This window comes from Denticeps clupeoides, chromosome 4, assembly GCF_900700375.1.
Source record: "Denticeps clupeoides chromosome 4, fDenClu1.1, whole genome shotgun sequence".
NCBI classification, from domain to species: domain Eukaryota; kingdom Metazoa; phylum Chordata; class Actinopteri; order Clupeiformes; family Denticipitidae; genus Denticeps; species Denticeps clupeoides.
The window spans coordinates 11946735-11972150 of NC_041710.1; the positions used below are offsets into that span (position 1 = coordinate 11946735).

General features: G+C 46.3%; 4 protein-coding genes across 8 annotated transcripts in view; all 4 read left to right on the plus strand.

The window, feature by feature from the left end:
* The first annotated feature begins 200 nt into the window (after positions 1 to 200).
* On the plus strand, positions 201 to 4562 carry LOC114788438 (zinc finger protein 883-like). Its single transcript, XM_028977015.1, has 3 exons — positions 201 to 590; positions 1433 to 2116; positions 3123 to 4562. The coding sequence occupies exons 1-3, from the start codon at positions 314 to 316 to the stop codon at positions 4145 to 4147; spliced, it is 1986 nt and encodes a 661-aa protein (XP_028832848.1). The 5' UTR covers positions 201 to 313; the 3' UTR covers positions 4148 to 4562.
* Positions 4563 to 5774: 1212 nt separating this feature from the next.
* On the plus strand, positions 5775 to 9606 carry LOC114788439 (zinc finger protein 184-like). Its single transcript, XM_028977016.1, has 3 exons — positions 5775 to 6139; positions 7001 to 7708; positions 7833 to 9606. The coding sequence occupies exons 1-3, from the start codon at positions 5890 to 5892 to the stop codon at positions 8768 to 8770; spliced, it is 1896 nt and encodes a 631-aa protein (XP_028832849.1). The 5' UTR covers positions 5775 to 5889; the 3' UTR covers positions 8771 to 9606.
* Positions 9607 to 10759: 1153 nt separating this feature from the next.
* On the plus strand, positions 10760 to 19792 carry rab12 (RAB12, member RAS oncogene family). The gene is made up of 6 exons (XM_028977024.1): positions 10760 to 11237; positions 12955 to 13015; positions 16714 to 16852; positions 16973 to 17062; positions 17263 to 17367; positions 17645 to 19792. Exons 1-6 carry the CDS (start codon positions 11015 to 11017, stop codon positions 17750 to 17752), a joined length of 726 nt encoding a protein of 241 aa, XP_028832857.1. The 5' UTR covers positions 10760 to 11014; the 3' UTR covers positions 17753 to 19792.
* A 4019-nt stretch (positions 19793 to 23811) lies between these two features.
* Positions 23812 to 25416, plus strand: part of mtcl1 (microtubule crosslinking factor 1) — a 46225-nt gene continuing 44620 nt past the window's right edge. For 4 of the 5 annotated variants that reach the window (XM_028976423.1, XM_028976425.1, XM_028976426.1 and 1 more), the window contains exon 1: positions 23812 to 25021. In XM_028976423.1, coding sequence (XP_028832256.1) covers positions 24221 to 25021 — 801 coding nt within the window. In that variant the 5' untranslated portion in view covers positions 23812 to 24220. The remainder of the gene's footprint in view (positions 25022 to 25416) is intronic. The other variant, XM_028976424.1, reaches the window with a different exon arrangement.

Consider the following 25416-nt stretch of genomic DNA (forward strand, 5'->3'; position numbering starts at 1 on the left):
CTTATTTTATTAAAATAGCTGATAGGGAAAAACACCCATGTAAACAACAATATCCATAACTCATTGTGAGTAGTGCATCTAACCGTGACAAATAACTCTTTGAATCCCTTTTCAAGCAAAATAATTTACAAAAAAACTGCTCGCCTTGTCTAGAGTTTACGGTTCAAGTGATCATCACTTCCGGTCCACGCGACGAAGCAAACCGGAAAGAACTTTATGTTTACAGAACACAAGTCGTTTAGCCCCCGAAACGGAAGACATCGCCGAACGAGAGCGAAAGGAGCCGCGTCTCCTGCGCTGTTATGCGACACCGATGGAGACCATGTCTACCCCCGCGCCACTTCAGAGCCAAATAGCCTCGGTGATGGACGTGCTCGCCAAAGCGGCGGTGGCGGAGATCAGCAAGATCGTGGACGACGGCTTCGTGGTCGTACACCTGCAAATGCGCCAGCGGCAGAGCGAGATCGAGGCCCTGAAGAGGAACCTGGAGGTCGTGACCAACGAGCTGCACGCCACACGCCGCGCCTTTGCGCGGGGCTGCGTCGCGGGCCGCGCCGATGAAGTTCTGGACGCTTCCGAGACGCGCCGAGGTCAGTCGCGCCACCACAGACACCCTTGGGCAGAGCGACTCACAACCAACAGTTACACGGACACAGTATTAAGAGGGGCTTGAACCTGTGACTTCCTGATCTTGCCGCCTTTTCTATTCTCAGACCACGCCCCCTTGTAAACTGAGACACGCCCCTTTTATAGTCTCTTTTTACACCCATAACGTATTTTCGCGCGATATAACATGCAACTTTTGAGTTATGATGAAAGTGAACTGATTGTCATTGTGATACACAGCAGCACACGGTGCACACAGTGAAATTTGTCCTCTGCATTTAACCCATCACCCTGAGTGAGCAGTGGGCAGCCATGACAGGCGCCCGGGGAGCAGGAACCGGCTTCCTTAACCGCTAGGCCACCACTGGCCCACTGATGATGTCTCTACTCTCGCTTGTCCGGCCGGGCTTGGGCTTGTTTTTTTGGGGGGCGCTGTGTAAATAAGTAAGGACCGCCTGCTAGTTATCTGTATATTGGAGAGGAAGAACTAACTGGCCAGCCCTTTTGTTTGAGTGTTGTGATTTTCTGACACCCAGAAGATGCACTTGGGTGCAGACTTTATGATCAGAAGGTCACTGGTTCGAATCCACCGGCAAGGTGCCAGCGAGGTACCCAAGGTACCTTCCCCACTCACTGCCTCACTTCGCTACTTCCCCATGGTGGCTTGTTTAAGCTCACCGGGAACATGTTGCAAGTGTAGTACAAGGTCCATCCCCTCCCTTCCGGTTCTCTCCGTTCTCGGTCCTCGCTACATTATGAATGTGCGTGAATATCTTTATTTGTCTGATATTGAACCATATTTTTTTGTGTCCTAATTCCATTGCAGGTGCTGAAATTGTTAACAGAGAGGAGAGTAAAAGGGACTCTTGCGACCTGGTGAAAGTGGAGGGAGGGGTGCAGAATGAAAGTCGGGTGAGCGCTCCTGATGCCAACGCGTCCATACGTGACAAAGCGCGCTGTGCGTGGCTGTCAGACAGCGACGTGGACCCTGTGGAGTGCTACATCTCTTCAGTACAACCACCCGGGCCCGTTAACACCACGCTCTCTCCTCCCGTATCCTCGGAAACTAGTGACGTGGAGTCACCTCACAAACGCCACACTCCCAGCTTTGAGTCTGGACCCGAGGGACAGTGGCGTGCGGACGGCAGCGAGTCGGTGGAGGAATGCGGCGAGCCGACCCAGAAGCGGAGTAGGTCCTTGCGGCCTGCGAAGGTGAAGAAGAGGGTTTGTGAAATGGCGCTCGCACACCCCCGGGCACATCTTCCGAATGGATGTGGCGTCCTGAACGCAGACGGCCGCAGCCCAGTGACGAGGAGCCAGACGCTGGACGGCGGACACCTGCGCAGGCAGAGCTTCCTGTGCACGTTCTGCGGGAAGAGCTTCGACCGGTTCAGCCACCTGGAGAGACATCAGCGCATTCACACCGGGGAGAAGCCCTACAGCTGCTCCATCTGTGGCAGGCGCTTCACCCAGAAGAGCAGCCTCAAGGGCCACCTGAAGACCCACAGAGGTGAGTCCTGGGGTCACAGCGGGTTTGCTGTTATCCATCCCAGAGCTGACGTGAGAGGGGACGGATAGAATACGTCACTAATTTCCTGCACAGGCACGGACTGTCCAGGCACCCTAGATGCCCACGGTCCCAGTGTAACGACGACGAGTCAATTAGAAAGTGAAGTGAATGTCACATGTGATACACAGCAGCACAGCACACGGTGCACACAGTGAAATTTGTCCTCTGCATTTATCCCATCACCCTGAGTGAGCAGAGGGCAGCCATGACAGGCGCCCGGGGAGCAGCGTGTGGGGACGGTGCTTTGCTCAGTGGCACCTCAGTGGCACCTTGGCGGGTCGGGATTCGAACCTTCTGATTACGAGGCCGCTTCCTTAACCGCTAGGCCATCACTGCCCCAGTGACATGTAATTAGACATGTAATGTGGGACTGTGGGCACGCCAAAGCAATGTGGCATCTGGTTGGCAGCCTGTGCAGAAAGTGGGGCAGTGGCGGCATAGCAGTTAAGGAAGTGGCCCCATAATCAGAAGGTTGCCGGTTCGAATCCCGACCTGCCGAGATGCCACTGAGGTGCCACTGAGCAAAGCACCGTCCCCACACACTGCTCCCCGGGTGCCTGTCATGGCTGCCCACTGCTCACTCAGGGTGATGGGTTAAATGCAGAGGACAAATTTCGCTGTGTGCACCGTGTGCTGTGCATCACAAGTGACAATCACGTCACTTTACATCAGTATCTCAAACAACGGTGCTGTCTATTCTGAGATAATCAATAAATGACATTACATATGTCTGCGACACACTGAGTTTTTTTTTTTTTTCGATCATTTGCTAAGGTAATACTATAGGGTCAAATTATTGAAAAGTTGCTTAAATTTTAAACTTTAATATACCAATATACCAGTGTATTGATAAGTTATCAGTAAAGCAAATAGCTGGATGTTTTGCTCACCAAGTCATAAAACTACTCAGACCCCAACCAAAATACGGATTCTTTCCTCGTTTTAGGGTTCCATTTAGATGCCTCAAGCAATGAAGCACATTGTGACCATCTTATTGGGGAGGGCTCAGATGCCCAACACCTTTACACCGTCGACCAGGACCCTGCACACAATGAGGACGTCTCCGACCTCACCGCCACTCAGCCTTATCCACGGTATATTAACAGCCAGGGTCTGAACTCGCACCTCCACCTCATGGAGACAGATGGACCTCAGGCACACCAGGTTGAGGAGGGGACCCACTTCTCTCCGGAGCAGACCGGCCACGCTTGGGAAGAGAAGGACTTGAAGAGGGAATATGGCAGGCACAACGGGCCACGGGTGGACTTTGAAAGTGGGATGGACCAAAGAGACCCCGAGCACTGGGACACAGACTGCAGGTATGTAGCAGATCCGAGCTCGGAGACCATCAGGAGGAACAATAGTGAGCAGGAGTCTCCTGCGTCACGAGTCCACCCGTCCTGGTCCAGTCCCAGGTTGGACAGGTCTGTTGCGGAGATGAGCCACATTCCTGACAACTTCACTTCTTTGCCAATTAAGGAAGAGGAGGAGGCGATTGCCATTAGTGAGGAGCCCACGGTATCCCAGGGGGTCCCGGCTTTTGGGAGGGGTCGGGACATGGTGTCTCTTCACGGACAGGCTTCCACAGGCCATGTGTTCGACGTGAGAGACTTTGCAGGAGACTCCGAGGGGCTGACCAACAGCCCAAGCCCTCGTCCGGGCGTGGCGCTCGCAGACAGAGCGGCGGGCCGGGAGAAGCGCTTCCTCTGCCAGCTGTGCGGGAAGAGCTTCGACCGTCTCAGCCACCTGGAGCGGCACCGCCGCACCCACACCGGCGAGAAGCCCTACGGCTGCTCCACCTGCGGCCGCAGGTTCACGCAGAACAGCAGCCTGAAGGGCCACCTCCGGCTTCACACGGGGGAGAGGCCCTACGTCTGCTCGCAGTGCGGCCAGGGATTCACCACCTCCAGCGCCCGCAAGAGGCACCAGTGCGACGCCCTACAGGCTGTGAGGATTTATTTTTACGAGTGAACTGAAGCTGGTTGAAACTAGTTCACGTGTCTTTCTCGTGGTGTTGTTGATATTTGTGGAAGTCGCTCCTTTCTAAGTAGGCTACGAGGAAGCGATGTCTCGGAACTCCATGGATTCAAGTCCATCTAGAAATGTGTCTGTCCACCCATTTGTCCATTTTCTCCTGAAACAGCATGATGTCCCCACCACTTTGAAATCTCTTATGTGGCAGCTATTGTGTCCACTCAATAGAAATAAGACATTGTCTATTGTCAACAATGACAACGATCAGCGTCAGAGAATCGCAGTCGACCTGAATTTTATCATGAGCAGTAAATCAAATTGTACAGGGTGGGCCATTTATATGGATACACCTTAATAAAATGGGAATGGTTGGTGATATTAACGTCCTGTTTGTGGCACATTAGTATATGTGAGGGGGCAAATTTTTCAAGATGGGTGGTGACCATAGTGGCCATTTTGAAGTCGGTCATCTTGGATCCAACATTTGTTTTTTTCAAAAGGAATAGGGTCATGTGACACATCAAACTTATAGGTAATTTCACAAGAAAAATTCTTTCATGAGTTATTTACAAGTTTCTGACCACTTTGAACATATTTTATATGTCACCAACCATTCCCATTTTATTAAGGTGTATCCAAATAAATGGCCCACCCTGTATAATCGCCCAGCAGAGACACACAGCGACAAACATAGCCAGCTGTCAATGGAAAATGTGTTCAAATCTGCATCATTTATGACATGTTAATAGTTTAAAACCAGTTATCAATGAGCAGAGAATTAAACATGTGAGCTGTTCTTTTTTTTACAATGTACATGCCATATATTTATGAAAGTGCCTTCATGCACTAAAGAGCGGTGGCTATTAACTGCTTTAAACAGGTTTTATTTGTCCCATAATATAACACTACTGTTTTATGAATGATATTCGGGTTTTACTGTATTTGTTCTGCTAGGTTCGTTGGTAAATATTCCTAATATTTAATAGTAAGTGACCAGTAAAATTCAATTAATTGGTTTTGTTTTACACAATGTGCACTTATTTTTGTATATGATTTTTTGTTCTCTGCAAATGACCCATTTAGAAAGAGTGTTTTCAGTTTCAGTAATAAACTGGAAATAAAGATCTACTGTATGGAGAGAAAAAAAATATACTCCACAGTTTTTATTCTGATGTGATGTGGAAGATTGTCACTTGTTGTCATGTCATTTTGGGCCGGAGCGGACTGGAAGTATTTTTCCTCATTCAACAGTTAGTTCTTTCTCAATTCCTGAGCTGGGGAATAAGGGAATAAGCTCGGTATAAATGACTATGTCATTGTTTGTCCTTGTACCGACCAGTATTGTCACAATCTGGTCATTTTTTCAATATTTTTTTGCACTTTTTTGTGTCTACGTAAAAGCTCCATGCATATTCTTAAATCAAAAAGCTTAAAAGAGGAAATTAACATAGCGTAACAAACGTGAATTATAATGCAACCACTTGTTTAAGCACGGCTTTGACACCAATTATAATATTTTCCTTTTATTCTGAAAGGGCAGAAGTTTGAGAGTGCGCAGTATTTAGGGTATTTACGGTAAGTGACCTTCCGAACGCCCCGCCCCCGTTCATATCGACGCGGAAGCGTATTTGCAGCGTCGGCCTGGAACGACGTTACCGAACGTCGGTAATTACGGTGTAATTACGTCCCTGGCGTCCGATACACGGTTTAACCTCGAAAGGGCGAATAACGGCGAGAAGATGCCGACCGCGGAGGCTCTGGAGTCACAGGTCGCGTCGGTGATGGAGATCTTGGCCAAAGCGGCCGTGGCGGAGATCTGCAGAGTCGTGGAGAAGGGACGCGTGGAGCTGCGCGGGGAGATGTGTCGGAGGCTGGACGAGATCGAAGCCCTGCGGAAGAAGGTCCGTGTTCTGAAGAGCGAGCGGAGACGTGCGCTGGAGACTCGTGTGCCGCGCTGCTCGGTTGGTGTCCAGGCTGGACGCGAGCGAAGTAGGTGACATCCAGTCCCCCCCCTGGAGACACTCAGGGTTAAGTGTCTTGCTCAGGGACACAATGGTATTAAGTGGGATTTGAACCTGGGTCTTCTGGTTCTTAGGCGAGTGTGTTTCAGACCCCTGTTCTCCATGTTCTCTTTTTTCCCCTTGCCATCGTCTTAGAATTAGCACTCAGGGTTTACATGAACAGATAAGACCATTTTTTATGATATTGGAGTGCAATCCCTAGAAGCCTAGAACACTTTTTTTACAAGGTCAGGTTACAAGATGTATGTATTCACAACCTGCTTCTCAGGCCTCTCCCTGAAGAATTGTAGAACTTCAGCACTGACCTGCAACGGGGACCTTTTTCAGAATCTAAATAGCATCCAGGTGAACAAGGTTGTTTCAAGCACCACCATACCATTACACTTCCACTCACCTTTTCTACGTCTCACACAGATATGGCGGGTGGGATCAAACAGCTTTGGACTAGTCAGAGGACGGGACAGATTGGTCAAGCATTGGTCAAGCATCCATTCGTTGTTTTTTAATATATATTCTATTCTATTATATATACAATATAATAAAGAAGGCAAGAAATGAACTCTTGACAAGGCACACGTGTTCACTGAATTCCAGGCGACGACCTTATGAGGCTGGTTGAGAAGTCCAAGAGTGTGCAAAGCTGCCATCAAAGCAAAGGGTGGCTACTTTGAAGAATCTAAACCTTTTTTGTATATACACATATGAAATTAATCCTGTTTTTTTTTGTAAGTGGTCATTGTGTTTACAAATTTGAAATAATTAATGAATTGCCACAAAACCACAATAAATGTCACCTGCACACCAGTATAAATATTCTCTTTTCTCGTAGATGTTGCAGTGATTGAAGGAACGATGAACCAGCCTGTGAGCGAAGCTGATCCACAATTAGTCGTTAAGGTCGAGCAAAAGGAGGACCACAGATCTCAGACCACCAGTCAGATTGCAGTAAAGGAGCTCACTATTGATGAAGATTTTTTCGTGTCAGCGGCAGACTTTCCACTGTGGGCATCTGAACCTCTCAATGAGAGAAACACAGACTGTAAATGGTCTCGGTGCTGTTTCGATGCACCTCTGGTGGCACCCGCTGTTACACACGATACAGAACTGGATTCCAGGAGCAGGTTTGTGGACAGGTCCCATGCGCCGCAGATGGCTGGGGATGAGCCAGACGTTCCCTCGGCCGTTTCTAATTCGGTCAAACTGGAGTGTGAGGCCGCGTGTGAGCGTGGCAGGGACAGAATGCCGAGCCATCGGGCAGGAAGAGCTGTGAGACGCTCAACCGAGAACCCTGGACACCAAAAAGAGCTGCCCTGGGGCGGGGACGGGTCTGTGGAGATGTCAAGGGTTCAAAGTGAGCGCGAGGTTGGACGGAGGGTTTCCACTTGCCCCGCCTGTGGACAGGTCTTCCCCTGCTTTAGGCAACTGCAGGCGCATAGGCGGAGTCACAACGGAGAAAGCTACCAGTGCAACCCGGCAACATCCACCGATTCAGTCCAACAAGGGACGAAGGCTGCAGAGGACGTCCAAGGGGCCAGAGGTGAGCGATCTAGTCCTTCTGAGTCCTTCTTTGTCTAATACTAATGGTTTCTTATTGTCTGCCAAGCTAAAAGCATTGCAGTTAATGATCAGACTATGGTTTATTACTGCATTATTACTTACAGCAGACTGGATATCGGGGCGTGAAGAAATTCCCCGGCTAGAACTGAATCCTTTGGAAGAATCGCTTTTCACCCGGATCACTGAGCAACTGGAGGAAGCTGCAAAGTTACAGGTGCTCAGCCAACACGACGAGGACGTGAGCAGGCTGCAGTTCGAGGTGAAGGACGAAGGCCACGCGCCTCACGGCGCCAGTCAGGTGGAGGGTGGGTACAGGTCAGGGACCCGGAGGGAAATGCACGCCCTGCGTGAGGGCGGGACGGAGCAGAGAGGCTCCCGGCTGTGGGACGGTGATTCCGAAGCCGCCGACTCCAACTGTGTTTCCCAGCTCACCCAGGCAGAAGGACCTGGGAATGGACCGTCTGTGGGGCTGAGACGTCCGCACCGGATAAACACTTCCGGGTGGCAGTCTGTTTGGGGTCATGGCGCAGAAGTTGGCTGCAGTCATTTACAAGAGCGAAAACGGAGAGAGAGCAACGGGAATATCAGTTCTTCCCAGAGCCGTGCACACGTGCGAGAAATAACACCTGCCAGGTCAGGCCCGGGCACAGTGTCCCTCTCTGCCGGCCACCGCCTCCTTGCCAAGGCCCAGAGACTGTTCCACTGCCCCACGTGCCCCAAGAGCTTCGGACGGGCCACGGACCTGGAGCGCCACGAGCGGATCCACACGGGCGAGAAGCCCTTCGGCTGCGGCGCGTGCGGCAAGCGCTTCAGCCTGCGCTGCAACCTCATCACGCACGAGCGCGTCCACAGCGGCAGCAAGCCCTACTCCTGCCGCCACTGCGGCAAGGGCTTCGCTCAGGGCTCCAACCTCAAGGCGCACCAGCGCATCCACACGGGGGAGAGGCCGTTCCCCTGCCCGTTCTGCGGGAAGCGCTTCACGCAGCTCAGCAGCCTCAGGACTCACCAGAGGCTGCACGACAGGAGCGGACCATTTTCATGACCGATTTTATTATGTGTGCGTGGACTTAAACGCCCTTTAGGTGATGCCAGGAGGTTTTCCAGGAAGAGTCCCAGGCTGTTAGATCATTACATCTACATTTACAGCATTAACCAGACGCCCTTATCCAGAACGACTTACAATCCTCAGTTACATGGACAGTCCCCCCCGGAGCAATTTAGGGTTAAGTGTCTTGCTCAGGGACACAATGGTAGTAAGTGGGATTTGAACCTGGGTCTTCTGGTTCATAGTTGAGTGTGTTACCCACTAGGCTACTACCACCCTTATATTGCCTTGTCATGTTGTTAATTTCTGGTTTCATTTTGGCTGTCACCGTTAATGGAGTAGCTGCCTCTGGTTGTCTATAAAGTTTTATCTAAAGATACTCGAATCATATTTTATAAGCTGAATACATTTATTGAAATGGCCTGTGTCTCTTGTGTTCGTATTCATTGTATTCATTTAAAATCAGTCTTATTTTGATACCATTTTTATTGGTGTTTGTGATACATAAATGAATAAGAAGGTTGTTTGCACTTTGTGGACACTGCATCAGAACGGCAGACTGGCCGAGTGGCATAATGTGGGTGAAACAGTAACAGGTCCTGCATTATTTATTATCCTATTTTTGGTCGGTTTCCCTTTCATGGATTACGCCAAGTCCTAGTTCACCGAGTATTCCCTGTGCAGTGGACTGCGCGGGAATTCAGCAATGATACACGGCAGGGGGCAAAGAGGTTCAAAGGGAACCACGGACTGTATCAACAAAATTACCCATGAGGCATTGCGAGTTGTTGGAGGGCCAAAGAGAACATTTGATAAAAGCTTGCAAACATGTAACCATATTGGAGTAATTTTTTTATTATTTCACTAGTAAAATGCTGCAGGTGACCTAAGTGTTTACATTGCATGCATTACAAACTGAGAAGTTAATGACGGCACTGATTACAACGTGTATTTCTTATTTAGCCCCAACTCCCATATAGAATGTCTCTGTAGGCTTTGACAGGCCCTTAGAGTTGACATGCCCCGAATTTACACCCTTACTGAGCACAAGGACATTCTCCCATGGAGCACTGACTCCCTACCAAGGTAGAGTGAGTGTGCAATAGGGTTGGAAATGAAAAGGGTTCCTATCAAATAGTCCAAAATTGTGCCTTGATGACTCCGTTTGTCCATGTTTGAAAATACTGAATAGGGCAGCGTAGTTTTCAACTAGTCCAGTGTAATGGTCCACATTGAATGTCCACTACGGTGATAATGTGGTAAAATGCCTGGATGCATGTCGAGTGCAACAATTGCCCTGTAGGAGAGCCTAAATGAGATTGCATATGACTTTTGTAAGATGAGATGATCCTTTATTAGTCCCACAAGTGGAACATTTACATTGTCACGGCAGGAAGTGGACAGTACAAGATAAGAGCAGCAAAAGACAATAGCACAGACACTATTTCGACTGTATAATATAAATGTTCACTGTACAAATAAGCAAATAAACAAAAAAGGATGTTTGGCAGGATTTTACAAGTAATTAGTACAGGGTGTTTCCAAGCAGGCAATTTTATTGAGGAAGGGTCCTTTAGCTGACATTCCGAGACTAGAGAGTATAGAATAGGAACAACCCGCCACATACATAATTGAGGTGTTCCTGATCACCTGATTCTACAGGAAGCGGCCCCGTAATCAGAAGGTTGCCGGTTCGATTCCCGATCCGCCAAGGTGCCACTGAGCAAAGCACCGTCCCCACACGCTGCTCCCCGGGCACCTGTCATGGCTGCCCACTGCTTACTCAGGGTGATGGGTTAAATGCAGAGGACAAATTTCACTGTCTGCACCGTGTGCTGTGCTGCTGTGTATCACAAGTGACAATCACTTCACTTTAGAATTTAGAATTAGAATTAATTAAGCAATGGTTGAAATTCGAACTTCTGCGCCTTATGCTGTTGTTAAATTACAATATAATTCAACAACAGCTTAATTTATGAAACTAATATGAGCGTTGTATGGTTTGCATGTATGATTTATTCGTGGACGAGACAGGTAGGGCCACTTTATTTTTCAGGCCACTTGTGTCCCCCAGTGGAATGCGCCGGAGGCGGAAGTGACGCAACGAGGAGTCACCGTTCCCAACCGAGGACAACAGTCGTGGGGAAAAGAAAACTGACCCCGCAAAAGTTACCAAAAGTGTCCAGTCGCCGTTCTCGGGTGGTTTAACGCGGACCCGCTGACTCAGATGCGGGATTTCTGATGGATCCGCGACACGAGATCCCGCGGAGGGCCGCCGGCTTCAGCGGGGGTTCCGTCGCGGAGTCCCCCGCGGCCGCGCAGTCCCGGCGCCGTAAAGCGCCCCCACGGCCGGCGGACTACAAGCTCCAGGTGATCATCATCGGCTCCCGCGGCGTGGGTAAAACCAGTCTGATGGAGCGCTTCACGGACGACACGTTCTGCGAAGCCTGCAAGTCAACCGTGGGTAAGAGGCGGCTCTTCTCCCACTGCGGTCGAGTTCAGGTTCTGTCCGAGTCGGTTCCACACAAGAAGGCCTGAAACGTCCGATGTGTCGGGTTATTTTTAACCAGGTCTGAACCAGGTGACGTCACGACTTTATTTAGCAGCAGCAACAACACGTTCCTGCTCCTCCCTTTTCCCTTCGGTCTTCAACTACTAAGATCGGCCTTGTTTTTTTTTTTTTTTTTTTTCCTGTTGGTCGTGGTACGTAAATTGTAAATGTCTCTTATGGCCGGCTGGCGGACCCCCTCCCTCTATAAGAGCTTGTTCCCCAAATAGTCGGTCTCTGTGTCACACAGTCATTCTGGTGAAACAGCTGGTCATAAACGCCCTAGATCATGTGATCGCACCTAATGAAAGTTCCACGGTGCTTTTTGTTTTGTTGGTGTAAAGATGCTTTGCCTTCGGATGCACTTGGATAGTGAGGTGAAGTGATTGTCATTGTGAAACACTGCAGCACGGCACATGGTGACACAACGAAATGTGTCCTCTGCATTTAACCCATCACCCTTGGTGAGCAGTAGGCAGCCATGACAGGCGCCCGGGGAGCAGTGTGTGGGGATGGTGCTTTGCTCAGTGGCACCTTGGCAGATCGGTATTCGAACCGGCAACCTTCCGATCACGGGGCCGATTCCTTGTCCAAGGTCCTATTTAAACAAAATATATAAACCGTAATCAATGGGTCCAATGTATCCTCCTGCTCATTGAACAAGTTTGTCAGTATGTTTATTTATTAAAAAAATGTATTTATTTATTGTCACAAACCAAAGAGTAAGGCGTAGCCGTACGCTTTTTTTTTTTGTGCTTTAATTACTAAAACTCAAACACGTTTCATTAGAATACGGTGGGTTTTATTAAACTGGTACATTGGATTTTGACGGAAGTAAGCCAGTTTCAGACCAGTTTGCCCAAACGGTAAAATCATACATTTAGTGAACGCGCCTGTTCAGCGCAGAACTTGGGTGGTTAACGCCATTTCTGAGCACCACCCACATAATGCATTTTATAACTGTACCTGATTATTTCATTAAAGAAACTGAAATGTATGCCTGTAGGTCGTGGTAAGATGACACGGTTGATTTTATTTGCTATATCTAACCTCTCCTCTATCTTGGTTAAACGCCTGCTTTGATGCTCCATTTTCATTGGTTGTTCGTTAATGTGTCACAGCTTTCAGTCTTGTTAAATTTCGTGGTCTGATTTCTTACTTTTTTCCATGTTGGTCACATTTTAAATGTTCGGGGGAAAAAAAATCCAAAATCAAGATTTTCTGACAAGTTTTTCCCCAGTTAGGTCTGAAGTTCTTTAGATGTTCTTGTGGGGTCTTTTGTGAGCCTTGAATGAGTCGTCCTTGCGCTCTTGCAGTAATTTAAGTCAGTCAGCCAATCCTGGGAAGGTTCACCACTGTTCCATGTTGTCATCATTTGTGGAGAATGGCTCTCAGTGTGATTCGCAGGAATCCCAAAGTTTAGAAATGGCTTTACGTCCAGACTTTACGTTCAATTCCTTTAAATTCAACACCGCCAAACAGTATTTTATTTGTTCTATAGTCCTTATCTGCATATGGATAATTCACTGTCCTGATATTTGCATAGTTGCATAGTTAGATGCATGACCTGATGACTTTTCTCATGCTTTTTGCTGTTCATCACTTCATCTCTCCCATCCATTGTCTTCTGAAGGAGTCGACTTTAAGATAAAAACAGTGGAGCTGAGAGGGAAAAAGATCCGACTTCAGATATGGTAAGTGAGGAGCCTCATTCCTCAACGATTTTGTCAGGGCATGTGCGTGGCTCTGGCTTGTCCTGTCATTATCAACAGTGTCAAGACCTCATAACCTCAAATAGCAAAATTAATTGTGGCCCTGTGACTTAAACATTTTTTTTTTATTGTAGGTTGAAATTTGTAGATTATTGTGATCTTGTAACATTAAAATGCAATGAGTTTAATTTTTTCTCGCTCAAAATATACAGGGTGGGCCATTTATATGGATGCACCTTAATAAAATGGGAATGGTTGGTGACATTGAACACATTTTATAAGTGGTCAAAAACTTGTAAATAACTCATGAAAGAATAAAGTTATGTTAAAACCAAGCACACCATTGTATTTCTTGTGAAATTACCAATAAATTTGATGATACGTGACCCTCTTCCTATTGAAAAAAAACAAAAGTTGGATCCAAGATGACCGACTTCAAAATGGCCACTATGGTCACCACCCATCTTGAAAAGTTTGCCCCCCTCACATATACTAATGTGCCACAAACAGGACGTTAATATCACCAACCATTCCCATTTTATTAAGGTGTATCCATATAAATGGCCCACCCTGTACATCATAAATGCTGTGTATCCATATATGCTCGCCACACCACCCTAGCCAACATTAGAGCAGCATTTCGAAATCCAAAGCCTCTTGGGGTGAGTAAACACTTGTGTGTAGTGATTGTGTAGTTATGTAGAGTTCGTAATACTGCGCTAAGTTAGGGTGACGACAAACAAATCCAGAGTTTATGGATTTTGATGTGATTACGTCATGGGATTCTACACGTATACAGGGAGTGCAGAATTATTAGGCAAGTTGTATTTTTGAGGAATAATTTTATGAACAACCATGTTCTCAATATACCCAAAAAACTCATTAATATAAGTAATAAGCTGAATGTTTGGAAGTAGTTTTTAGTTTGTTTTTATTTTTAGCTATTTTAGGGGGATATCTGTGTGCGCAGGTGACTATTACTGTGCATAATTATTAGGCAACTTAACAAAAAACAAATATATACCCATTTCAATTATTTATTTTTACCAGTGAAACCAATATAACATCTCCACATTCACAAATATACATTTCTGACATTCAAAAACAAAACAAAAACAAATCAGCGACCAATATAGCCACCTTTCTTTGCAAGGACACTCAAAAGCCTGCCTTCCATGAATTCTGTCAGTGTTTTGATCTGTTCACCATCAACATTGTGTGCAGCAGCAACCACAGCCTCCCAGACACTGTTCAGAGAGGTGTACTGTAAATCTCACATTTGATGATGGACCACAGGTTCTCAATGGGGTTCAGATCAGGTGAACAAGGAGGCCATGTCATTAGTTTTTCTTCTTTTATACCCTTTCTTGCCAGCCACGCTGTGGAGTACTTGGACGCGTGTGATGGAGCATTGTCCTCATGAAAATCATGTTTTTCTTAAAGGATGCAGACTTCTTCCTGTACCACTGCTTGAAGAAGGTGTCTTCCAGAAACTGCCAGTAGGTCTGGGAGTTGAGCTTGACTCCATCCTCAACCCGAAAAGGCCCCACGAGCTCATCTTTGATGATGCCAGCCCAAACCAGTACTCCACCTCCACCTCGCTGGCGTCTGAGTTGGACTGGCGCTCTCTGCCCTTTACCAATCCAGCCACGGGCCCATCAAGACTCACTCTCATTTCATCAGTCCATAAAACCTTAGAAAAATCATTCTTGAGATATTTATTGGCCCAGTCTTGACGTTTCAGCTTGTGTGTCTTGTTCAGTGGTGGTCGTCTTTCAGCCTTTCTTACCTTGGCCATGTCTCTGAGTATTGCACACCTTGTGCTTTTGGGCACTCCAGTGATGTTGCAGCTCTGAAATATGGCCAAACTGGTGGCAAGTGGCATCTTGGCAGCTGCACGCTTGACTTTTCTCAGTTCATGGGCAGTTATTTTGCGCCTTGGTTTTTCCACACGCTTCTTGCGACCCTGTTGACTATTTTGAATGAAACGCTTGATTGTTCGATGATCACGCTTCAGAAGCTTTGCAATTTTAAGAGTGCTGCATCCCTCTGCAAGATATCTCACTATTTTTGACTTTTCTGAGCCTGTCAAGTCCTTCTTTTGACCCATTTTGCTAAAGGAAAGGAAGTTGCCTAATAATTATGCACACATGATATAGGGTGTTGATGTCATTAGACCACACCCCTTCTCATTACAGAGATGCACATCACCTAATATGCTTAATTGGTAGTAGGCTTTCAAGCCTATACAGCTTGGAGTAAGACAACATGCATGAAGAGGATGATGTGGACAAAATACTTATTTGCCTAATTATTCTGCACTCCCTGTATTTGTGCTAGTAAAAAAAAAAAAAAAAAAAAAACTAGGTCCAAATGGCTCTTTGTGTGTTAAAGGTTGCCGACTCCTGCACTAACATCTCATATTATCTTTCCCAGTCATGTTCATCTCCTGCATTTTCTTTCAATTCACAGTAGTCCTGCCCCACAGTCTTACTCCAATCTAAGGGTGCTTTCACAGGCTTTAGTGCGCTTCAATCGAACTCAACTTCGTTTGATTGATGCACGCCACCTTCTGTGCTGTCTTGTTATTCAACTTCTGCAACTCCAGTGCATCAACATGTAACTGCGCTAAATTTCAATTTTACATTTACGTTTTGCCTAAAGTGGTAAATCCATGTAATATAATATATATATCACCAGGGCAACAGCCAACCTGCATAAATTTTCTTCCATTATGTCAGTCCAATTGCACTCAGGCACAGTCCACACAGCAAATCTGCTTCCTGTGTTTGCTTTCGTTGTTGCCGTAGCGATACACCCGACAATCAGCAGATTGCCCAGTCGGTGTTTGCGTTACAGTGTCACAAACTCACCAACTGATTTCGACTAAAGTTGTGAAAGCTCCCTAATTCAACCATTTTTTTTGTGTGCTTTTTGTCAGGTCAATAAAAGTAAAATTCACCCTGGATGGCTTTTGTTGTTTGCTGGAAACCACCAGTGAATGAATGAATGAATGAATGTCTGTCTTAACTGTGCTCCTGCCATTATCTCCACTGTCCTTGTTCACCTTCTTTCCCCCTAGCCTATTATTCTCCTACTGTCCATTTCTGTTCACCTAATCCACCTCATGTGTGTCATGTGTGTCTCACATGTCCATTCACATTCAACTTGTCAACAGTCTTGGCTCCATCACTCGCCGCCCTTACTGCTCATTGCCACGTGATGTTTCACCATTCGTCTGTGACCTCACATCCTGTGGGAATATGTAGGGGGGGAAAGGTACAGTACAAGTGGACGGAGGATCAGCCTGCTGAGCAATGACTCACTGCTCACCAAATCATATTTAATCAACAGCCAACAAATTCACCCGTTGACACAAGGGTCTAGTGGTTCTTAATGCATGAGACATTTTTTCAAAATTTCACTGGTATTAATGGAACTGTGAGAGTTCTCACAAGGTTATGATGTAGATAAGAAACCAGTGACTGTGCCCGAATGACCATGGCGCTTTCGTTAGTCTGGTTATTATTTATGATCGTTCACTTTTGATCATTCCATGACTGATAATTGAGATGCTCATTTGATTTGTAAATTTGTTGATTGATGTATGGATTGCTGATTGGTTGGTCAGTACTTTAGTGCTATGATGCTAAATGCTGTGTGTCTGTGTGTGTGTTCAGGGACACGGCCGGACAGGAACGTTTTAACAGCATCACTTCGGCATACTACCGGGGAGCCAAGGGCATCGTGATAGTTTATGATATCACCAAGCAGGAGACGTTCGAGGACCTGCCCAAGTGGATGAAAATGATTGACAAGGTACCAGTGCAAATCAGATTAAAGATGGGTATGTGGTCTAGCTTAATAAATATCTAATTTAATCAGATGGCCAGATGTGACTGAATTACAGCTACATAAACACGATCTCGTTTTGGCCAGTATGCCTCTGAGGATGCGGAGCTGCTTCTGGTCGGGAACAAGCTGGATTGTGAGACTGACCGCATCATCTCTCGGCAGCAGGCTGAGAGGGTGAGCGCAGACTTTTACATTTTTAATAATAATAATAACACTTAACTAAGAAGAAATGAGTCCTCTTTAACTCGATTGCCTGGTGGTGTTTGTTTTCTGGTCACTTCACTGTTCATAGTTTATTGATGTGTGGCTCGGCCTTTTAATTTGCTATGATTAACTGTTGCTTCCTTCCCCGTGTTTTTGTTTTTATGGGACAGTTTGCTTCACGTATATCAGGAATGCGCTTTTGTGAAGCAAGTGCAAAGGACAACTTTAATGTTGATGAGATCTTCCTGAAACTCGTTGATGATATTTTAAGCAAGGTGAGTTTTCTGGTTGTACTGAGAGCAGAACGTGTTTCTGAATTCTGGCTTTACATTGAGAATGAGTCCGAAAACCAGTCAGTGTGTTTGAAAGTATGTCATTAACATCATTTTTTATGAATAATGAAATATTCTAGAAATTGTAGCCAAAACTATTGTAAGAGCATTAGCAATAATATTATTCAGCACTTCCCTTATATGGCCTTTTGCTCCTTGCTGTTTTGATTAATATTTTTTTTGTCTCTTAACGTTGTGGTTTTCTGTCTCTTCTCAACAGATGCCTCTGGAGGTTACAAACAAGGACCTCTCCAACAGTATTCTTTCCCTGCAGCCAGAACCTGAAGTGCCCCCTGAACTGCCCCCACCTCGTTTGCGTTGCTGCTGACAAACCAATAAGGTCCCATGTCCCTTAAAGCCACTTCCATCCCCCCCCCCCACTTTTGCAGTAAGCCCTTCAGGGGAGCAATGAGCGCAGCAAATCATTTATTTTTCCCCACAAGGCCTCGACTGCTGAAAGCGCTGCTGTGCGTTCTTCACTGTATGCACTGAAAGTGTTCAAGGTAACAGACAGTTTCTCCCCCCCAGCTACCTCATATCCAGCATGTACTGGCGGCGTGTGGAGTATAGGTTCCTTCCGTACATCCACATACAAACACGCACATCTGTTAAGTGCCACAAGTTAGCTTCTCACACATGATGAAGTAGTTGAAGCGGGAGAGATGAGGAACTCTGCTACCAATCAATTTTTGCTAAGTAAATTCTCAGCAACCCACTAGCACTATGGCGCAGGACCTCCTGTCAACCGGATGCCAGACAATATAAATGTTTAGATCAAAATATTAATATTGGTCATATATTATTATCAAAGCTATGTTTCATGGACTATAATGAAAAAAAACACGACACACCTGTTTTGAAATTTTTATTTATTTTTTTTGCTGTTGACTTTTAGTCCTCACGTTGATAGCCTTTTCCTTCCTAATAATTTCTGTATAGTAGTTTCTGAGTGTTTTGTGTGTTTCAGTTCCCATTTGTACTAATTTGCCAGAGATTCAGTTGCCTTACTTATTTGATCAGTACTGTGTTTTTTGACATTGACTTCCAGTATTATCTTTAACAGTCGCTGTTTTGCACTACAGTCATTTTGTAGCTAGATTAATGAATATTGCAGCACTAATAATAGTTTAAAATTTAAAATTTTGCACCAAGGCTGATGCAGCATAGGAACAAAGAACATGCCCTTCATCTTAGAAACTAGGTATGAGTTTAAAGTTGTATTGATTTGTATTGTCTTTGTGACATTGAGTTTTATTGTCAAAAGTCAAAATTCACACCAAGAATAAGAGTATTTATTGGAAGAGAACCAAAATACTGCTTATTGTTTGTGTTTCCTTTCAACATTGAGCATTGAGAATCACTGGCATAGTGGCCATCGGAAGATTGGTTGTTAAAAAAAAAACATATATATGCGTGCGCAATGAGTATTCGGCGTGCTAAATTGTTTCGATTTTTATTGTCAAATGAGAGATATATTGTATTGGGACATTAACCACTTTGGTTAGTACAAAGTACAAAATTCAAATTAATTGTCTTTTATTGACCTACATTGCCCTCTACTTAGGCTGTATTATACTTCCCAGCTTAAAGTTTACTATTAATGAGTGCTGATTAGTGAGGAGGTTTATGTATTATCATGAAGTGTACTTCAGGATTCCCTGTTGTGCAATATTGTTTGAATTTGATGAAATATGACTCAGCTGTTTTAGGTTTAGGTAACTTACATCTGATTCTTGCCACATTACAACATATGTAATTACCTAAACAAACCAGTTCAGTGTGTTTACCTGAAGTATTAGTTCTCTTTTTCTTTTCATTATTCTAATACTACATTATGTTTTATCATTGCTGTAACCAAGTATTTTGGTACATTATACAAAAAAAAAAAAAAAACACCAAGTGCTTTTTACTTTGGGCTACTGTGCAAAATTACGGTGACTGCCATTCTGTTTATTCAAGTCTATCTGGCCTCCCTGTGGTGAGTTTACAGACAGGCAGTCATGTTAGGGTGTCACTTTAAGGTGAATTTCATGGCAGGTTTTCCTGAATCATTTGGAAAGTTGTGCCAAGAAAAAATATAGATAAAAATATAAAATATAGACCTCTTCAATCACCTTCAGCAATAACTGTGGTGATAACAGATATGCCTTTTCCTTGCCCATTTCAAAAATATATTATTCTTTATTCTACATGTGAATTGTCATGAATGACATGAAGACTGAACTTTGTATTAAATAAAAAAAATTAAATGATTATTAGGCATCTCAGATAGGTGGCATTTTGCCATTTTTATAATGTTGTGGTATTCTTTAACTAATGAAGTGCAAATAAAGAATATATCTATATATATTTATTACTTAGCCTTTTACCTTTTGTATGGGGTGTGTTTGTGTGAAATACACATACACACACACAGTTCTTCAGTTGAATCAACAAGGCATGTGGACCTGTTCCACTTTGGAAAAACCATATAACTTCAATCAACTTGTTTATCCATTACATTTACTGGAAAAAAAATATTCCTTTGAATTTACTTGATTTGAATATGTACATTGGTCAGACATTATCCTCTTATTAGCCCTATTATTTCTGCAAATATTATTCTTCATTCTCTGAACCTTTAGGTCCTATGCACGAAAACCCAGACCCGGGTGTGGCCAGGGGGCTCAACAGTGACACCTATCTTGTTACCTGTTTTGGTGCGCACACATCTAATTATTGCCATCAATTTTAATATGCATGTGCAACTCATTAAGACAAACCTATGACACAACAGGAAGGAAGGTGAACAGAAGAGGACCACACTGTCATGTCTATACCTACAGCCAGCAGAGAATTTGTGCCTGTGTAGTTTTTGTTTAGGTTTCACCGAAGTTGTGTTTTTTTTTGTTTAATATATAATAAAATCTATAAAACGCTCTTTTGTCTTTGCCGTGTCTCCTCTCCATTTTGTTGCATCTCCTAGACCCTGGGAAGTAACAGTGCTGGAGAGAGGCAGGGGGGATGCAGATGAATCAGATGGCTGACATAATGACAAGAATAATCAAAGAATAATGGTATTTGGTAAAAAAATATCTGCATGCATCCATTGTTGTACGAGAATATCACAGTGTGTTGCACCAGGTGTGCGAGGGCCCGTTCATTGCTGCTTGTGGGTATATTTTATATTTTTGTCCTTCGAGTGTTTTGTTTCATTAATTTCATTAATTGAGTGTGCTAATTTTAAAAAAAAATAAATAAAAGTGAAATGATTGTCATTGTGAAACACTGCAGCACAGCACACGGTGACACAACAAAATGTGTCCTCTGCTTTTACCCATCACCCTTGGTGAGCAGTGGGCAGCCGTGACAGGCACCCGGGGAGCAGTGTGTGGGGACGGTGCTTTGCTCAGTGGCACCTCGGCCTGATCCGGATTCGAACCGGCAACCTTCTGATTACAGGGCCGCTTCCTTAACCGCTAGGTCACCACTGCACATAAACGAGGGGCCACCCTCCGTGACATCACCTTTTTGTCTGCTGTCCTGCACTTTAACTGTCATGGTTAAAGACCATAATAAAAGTTTTCAGATATGCTATGTGCCCAAATGTCAGCTTTTTTATCTGGAATATAACAGAATATGTCTAATCACTGATAATTCTCCATGGAAATGAATATGTGTATACCTTGTAAATGTTGATGTTTCTGCCGTTTTTATGAAGTGCAAGTAAAGAGTAATAAAAATAAAAGGAACACTTAAACAACACAATGTAACTCCCAAGTCAATCACATTTCTGTGAAATCCAAGTGTCCACTTATGAAGCAACACCGACAATCAATTTTACATGATGATGTGAAAATGGAATAGACAACAGGTGGTGCAATTAGCAAGACATCCCCAATAAAGGCGTGGTTCTGCTCTGCGGGTGGTGACCACAGACCACTCCTCAGTTCCTATGCTTTCTCGCTGATGTTTTGGTCACTTTTGAAGGCTGGTGGCGCTTTCACTCTAGTGGTATCAGGAGATGAAGTCTACAACCCACACAAGTGGCTCAGGTAGTGCAGCTCATGGCACATCAAGACAACAACCAAGCTGCTGGACTGCAACCTCCGCTTTTGTGTAAGGAGGAACAGGAGGAGCACTGCCAGAGCCCTGCAAAATTACCCCCTGCAGGCCACAGATGTGTAACGGTCAGAAACAGACTCCATGACGGTGGTATGAGGGTCCTATGTCCACAGGTGGGGGTTGTGCTTACAGCCCAACGCCATGCAGCATGTTTGGCATTTGCCAGAGAACACCAAGATTGGCAAATTCACCACTTGCGCCCTGTGCTCTTCATAGATGAAAGCAGGTTCACACTGAGCACGTGTGACAGATGTGACAGTTCTGTTCTCTCCTCCAGCATGACAATTATGGCAGTGGGTCAGTAATGGTGTGGGGTGGCATTTCTTTAAGCCCTCCAAGTGCTCCCCAGAGGTAGCCTGACTGCCATTAGGTACCGAGATGAGACTATATATGCTGGTGCGGTTGTCCTGAGTTCCTCCTAATGCAAGACAATGCTAGACCTCATGTGGCTGGAGTGTGTCAGCAGTTCCTGCAAGACAAAAGCATTGATGCTACGGACTGGCCCGTCCGTTCCCCAGACCTGAATACAATTGAACACATCTGGGACATCATGTCTCGCTCCATCCATCAACCCCAAAGGCTGACCACTAGTTGGCGGATGCTTTAGTCCAGGTCTGGGAGGAGATCCCGCAGTAGACCATCCGCCACCTCATTTGCCCAGGTGCCCAGACATTGAAGGGAGGTCATCCAGGCACGTGTAGGCCCCACATACTACTGTACCTCATTTTGACTTGTTTTAAGGACATTACATCAGCTTGTAGTGTGTTTTTGAGTGTGACTCCAAATCCAGGTCACCAGGGCAGTGGTGGCCTAGCAGGTAAGGAAATGGACCCGTAATGAGAAGGTTGGAGGTTCGAGTCCTGAACTCCATGGCAGCCCACTGCTCAAAAGGGGTGATGGTTAAAAGCAGCGGACACATTTAGTAGTGTGCACTGTGCTGTGTTATTATTATTTTTTTTTGAGAAGTGTGTGATATACCAGGCAATAAACACACACATATATATACACATATATATATATACACACACACACACACACACACACACACACACATATATATATATATATATATTTTTTTTTTTGAGAAGTGTGTGTTTATCGCCTGGTATATCACAATTTTGTTAAATATGTTAAATATGTACGCAGTGCTTCATTTACACCAATAGGAGGCGGTAATTCGTTTTTTAAAAAGATGCATTGCGACAGTGGTTGTGTTCAAGGTTTGGGGAAAACCGCCTTCATTTGTTTAGCAGATTTGCCTGGTCCTGGTGTTATATTAAGATGGGGACAGATAATGATAAATTAATGTTTAGCGCAATAAATAAACGAAAACATTACTACTACTAAATAATACATTTACACACACCAACAACATTATTCTAACTGTAGGTTTTTTATACCTCTAGGGGGCATAACAAATCGGGGGTAGATTTTTTTATTTTTTTTTATTACTTCTACCCGGACCCATTATTTTGACCTGCCTTCATATTAATTTCATGTGTCACCGTATCTGGACAGTCTAGCCTGACGCCTTTGACACCTGCAGAGCGGACATGTCACAGAGACACTTTTAGGTACTTCAGATACGTTTCGTGTACTTTACAAACTAAAAAGTGCTCATTTGTTTGGCGAATCGGTTCATTTCAGTTTAGTGCTGGTAAGTGTCCTTCATTGTGTCAACTCTTTCTGTCACCGCGGCTTGGTGGACAGACGTCCCAAACAGGGGCTTTAATACACGGAACCCGCACCGACACAGGACGTGGTACAACAAGCAAACACGCACGACACAAAACCAGGGTCCGAATCGGGGAGTCGGTTCCTGACACATTCACGTCAAGGTCAGCGGCACATGCAGGAATATCGAACTCCTGCCCCGTGTCCCGGTGTCCAGTCTGACAGGGACGGTCTGTCGTGTTTGTGTGAGTGAGAGAGTGTGGGTGTATGAGTGTTAGTGTGTGTATGTGAATGTGTTTGTGTGAGTGAGAGTGTGTGTGAGAGAGAGTGTGTGTGTATGTGAATGTGTTTGTGTGTGTGAGAGAGAGTGTGGGTATATGAGTGTTGGTGTTTGTGTGTGTTTGTGTGAATGTGTGTGTGTGTGTGAGAGAGAGTGTGTGTGTGAGAGAGAGAGAGAGAGCGTGTGTGTATGTGAATATGTGTGTGTGAGAGAGCGTGCGTGAGAGAGAGAGAGCGTGTGTGTATGTGAATGTGTGTGTGTGTGTGTGTGTGTGTGAGAGAGAGAGAGCGTGTGTGTATGTGAATGTGTGTGTGTGTGTGTGTGTGTGTGTGTGTGTGTGTGTGCGTGTGACGCCAGGGCTGTGTTACGGCGCTTGTGAGGACACGGAGCGCATGCGCCGCACCATGCGTCCACGTCTCGCCTGTCAGAGTCCCGACGCCGATGCGCAGGAGTGGGAGGCGGGTGGACGCCGGCCGGCCGCACGGGGAGATGATTGATTTATAGGACCGCCAGCCCCCCGCTCGGTTCGTCTGTTGCCGCGTTTCTCCGAAGGGGTTTTAGTGACGGTCTGGTGACGACGGGACACCGCGGCTGAGCGCAGGAGCGCATGTGTGCGCGTGTATGTGTGTTTTTTTCCCGTGTGGATTTATGGACGGTCTATTCAGGAGTGATGAGAGGACGAACCGAGGCGGAGGACCGTGCTGCTGGTGTCGCCTGTCAGGGTGAGCGCATCCGAATATGATGGAGAGCCCCAATGGCTCCGGCAGCGACGTCAAAGCGCCAAGCCACCAGCAGGAGAAGAAACGGCTGAACCGGGCTCCGTCCCCGGCCAGACCTCTCCTCAAGGATGTCCACTCCCGGACGCCGAAGCCGCCGGCGACCGTCCCCAGGTCGCCCAAACTCAACAAGCAGCAGCAACCGCCGCCAACTGCCGCGCAGAGCCGCCTGTCCAGGCGCACCCTCGCCGGGGCCAAGGAGAAGCCCGCTCCCGTCAGGAGCACCGCCCGCCCCGCCGCGGCCAAAAAGGCCGTAAAGGTCACGCAGCACGCGGCGTCCGCGGAGCAGAGACCCGCCGGCAAGGCGCCGGAGGGCAGCCCGCACCACGCCCGAAGCAAAAAGGCCAAACTGGCCCCCCTCGCCCTCGGAGCCCCGGGCCACGGCTCCCCCGTTCGCGTCCCCGGCGCCGCCCCCGCCGCCAGGGTCAGTCAGACGGACAGCAGCTCCGACCTCTCCGACTGCCCCTCCGAGCCGCTGTCCGACGAGCAGAGGCTCGCTCAGGCGGCCAACAGCGACGCCGAATCCGGAGCCGGTTCCGGGTCCAGCGAGCGCGGTCACCCCCCGCAGGCGGCGCCACTGCCGGCGGCGGCGGCCGCTCGCAGCCCGCGCAGCGTGGAGGCCGCCGAGGCCGCTCCGCTCCCCGCAGCGAAGGGGATGTCGCCCGGTACCGGGAGCGGGAGAGTAGAAGGCGGCAAGGAGTTGATCCAGGAGGATCTGCTGAGGGAAATTGAGGAGCTTCACTCCGAAAACGACTACCTCAAGGTAAAAACAAGGAGGTTGCTGCTCTCAGCTTAACATTTACAGCATTTACCAGACGCCCTTATCCAGAGCGACTTACAATCAGTAGTTACAGGGACAGTCCCCCCCTGGAGACACTCAGGGTTAAGTGTCTTGCTCAGGGACACAATGGTAGTAAGTGGGATTTGAACCTGGGTCGATAGGCGAGTGTGTTACCCACTAGGCTACTACCACCCTACGCCAGGGCTTTATATCCTTTCAGCGAACTGGAAAGTAACCCCGAGATGGAGATGTATTCTGATTTATATCCACGGACTACTTTGTTTAATGTCATTTATCTCTCTGTGATTATTATCATCACTATTATTCCTTCATGACACCATGCAGGACGTCTGCTCCTTCGCTGCTCCGTCACTACT

Excerpts from the sequence above, each read along its gene's own strand:
- LOC114788438 (XM_028977015.1), top strand. The coding sequence starts at position 314 with ATGGAGACCATGTCTACCCCCGCGCCACTTCAGAGCCAAATAGCCTCG. Across the intron at positions 591-1,432 it reads CGCTTCCGAGACGCGCCGAG|GTGCTGAAATTGTTAACAGA; the intron begins GTCAGTCGCGCC and ends ATTCCATTGCAG. Across the intron at positions 2,117-3,122 it reads CCACCTGAAGACCCACAGAG|GGTTCCATTTAGATGCCTCA; the intron begins GTGAGTCCTGGG and ends TCCTCGTTTTAG.
- LOC114788439 (XM_028977016.1), top strand. The coding sequence starts at position 5,890 with ATGCCGACCGCGGAGGCTCTGGAGTCACAGGTCGCGTCGGTGATGGAG. Across the intron at positions 6,140-7,000 it reads CCAGGCTGGACGCGAGCGAA|ATGTTGCAGTGATTGAAGGA; the intron begins GTAGGTGACATC and ends CTTTTCTCGTAG. Across the intron at positions 7,709-7,832 it reads GGACGTCCAAGGGGCCAGAG|CAGACTGGATATCGGGGCGT; the intron begins GTGAGCGATCTA and ends TATTACTTACAG.
- rab12 (XM_028977024.1), top strand. The coding sequence starts at position 11,015 with ATGGATCCGCGACACGAGATCCCGCGGAGGGCCGCCGGCTTCAGCGGG. Across the intron at positions 13,016-16,713 it reads AAGATCCGACTTCAGATATG|GGACACGGCCGGACAGGAAC; the intron begins GTAAGTGAGGAG and ends GTGTGTGTTCAG. Across the intron at positions 16,853-16,972 it reads GGATGAAAATGATTGACAAG|TATGCCTCTGAGGATGCGGA; the intron begins GTACCAGTGCAA and ends CGTTTTGGCCAG.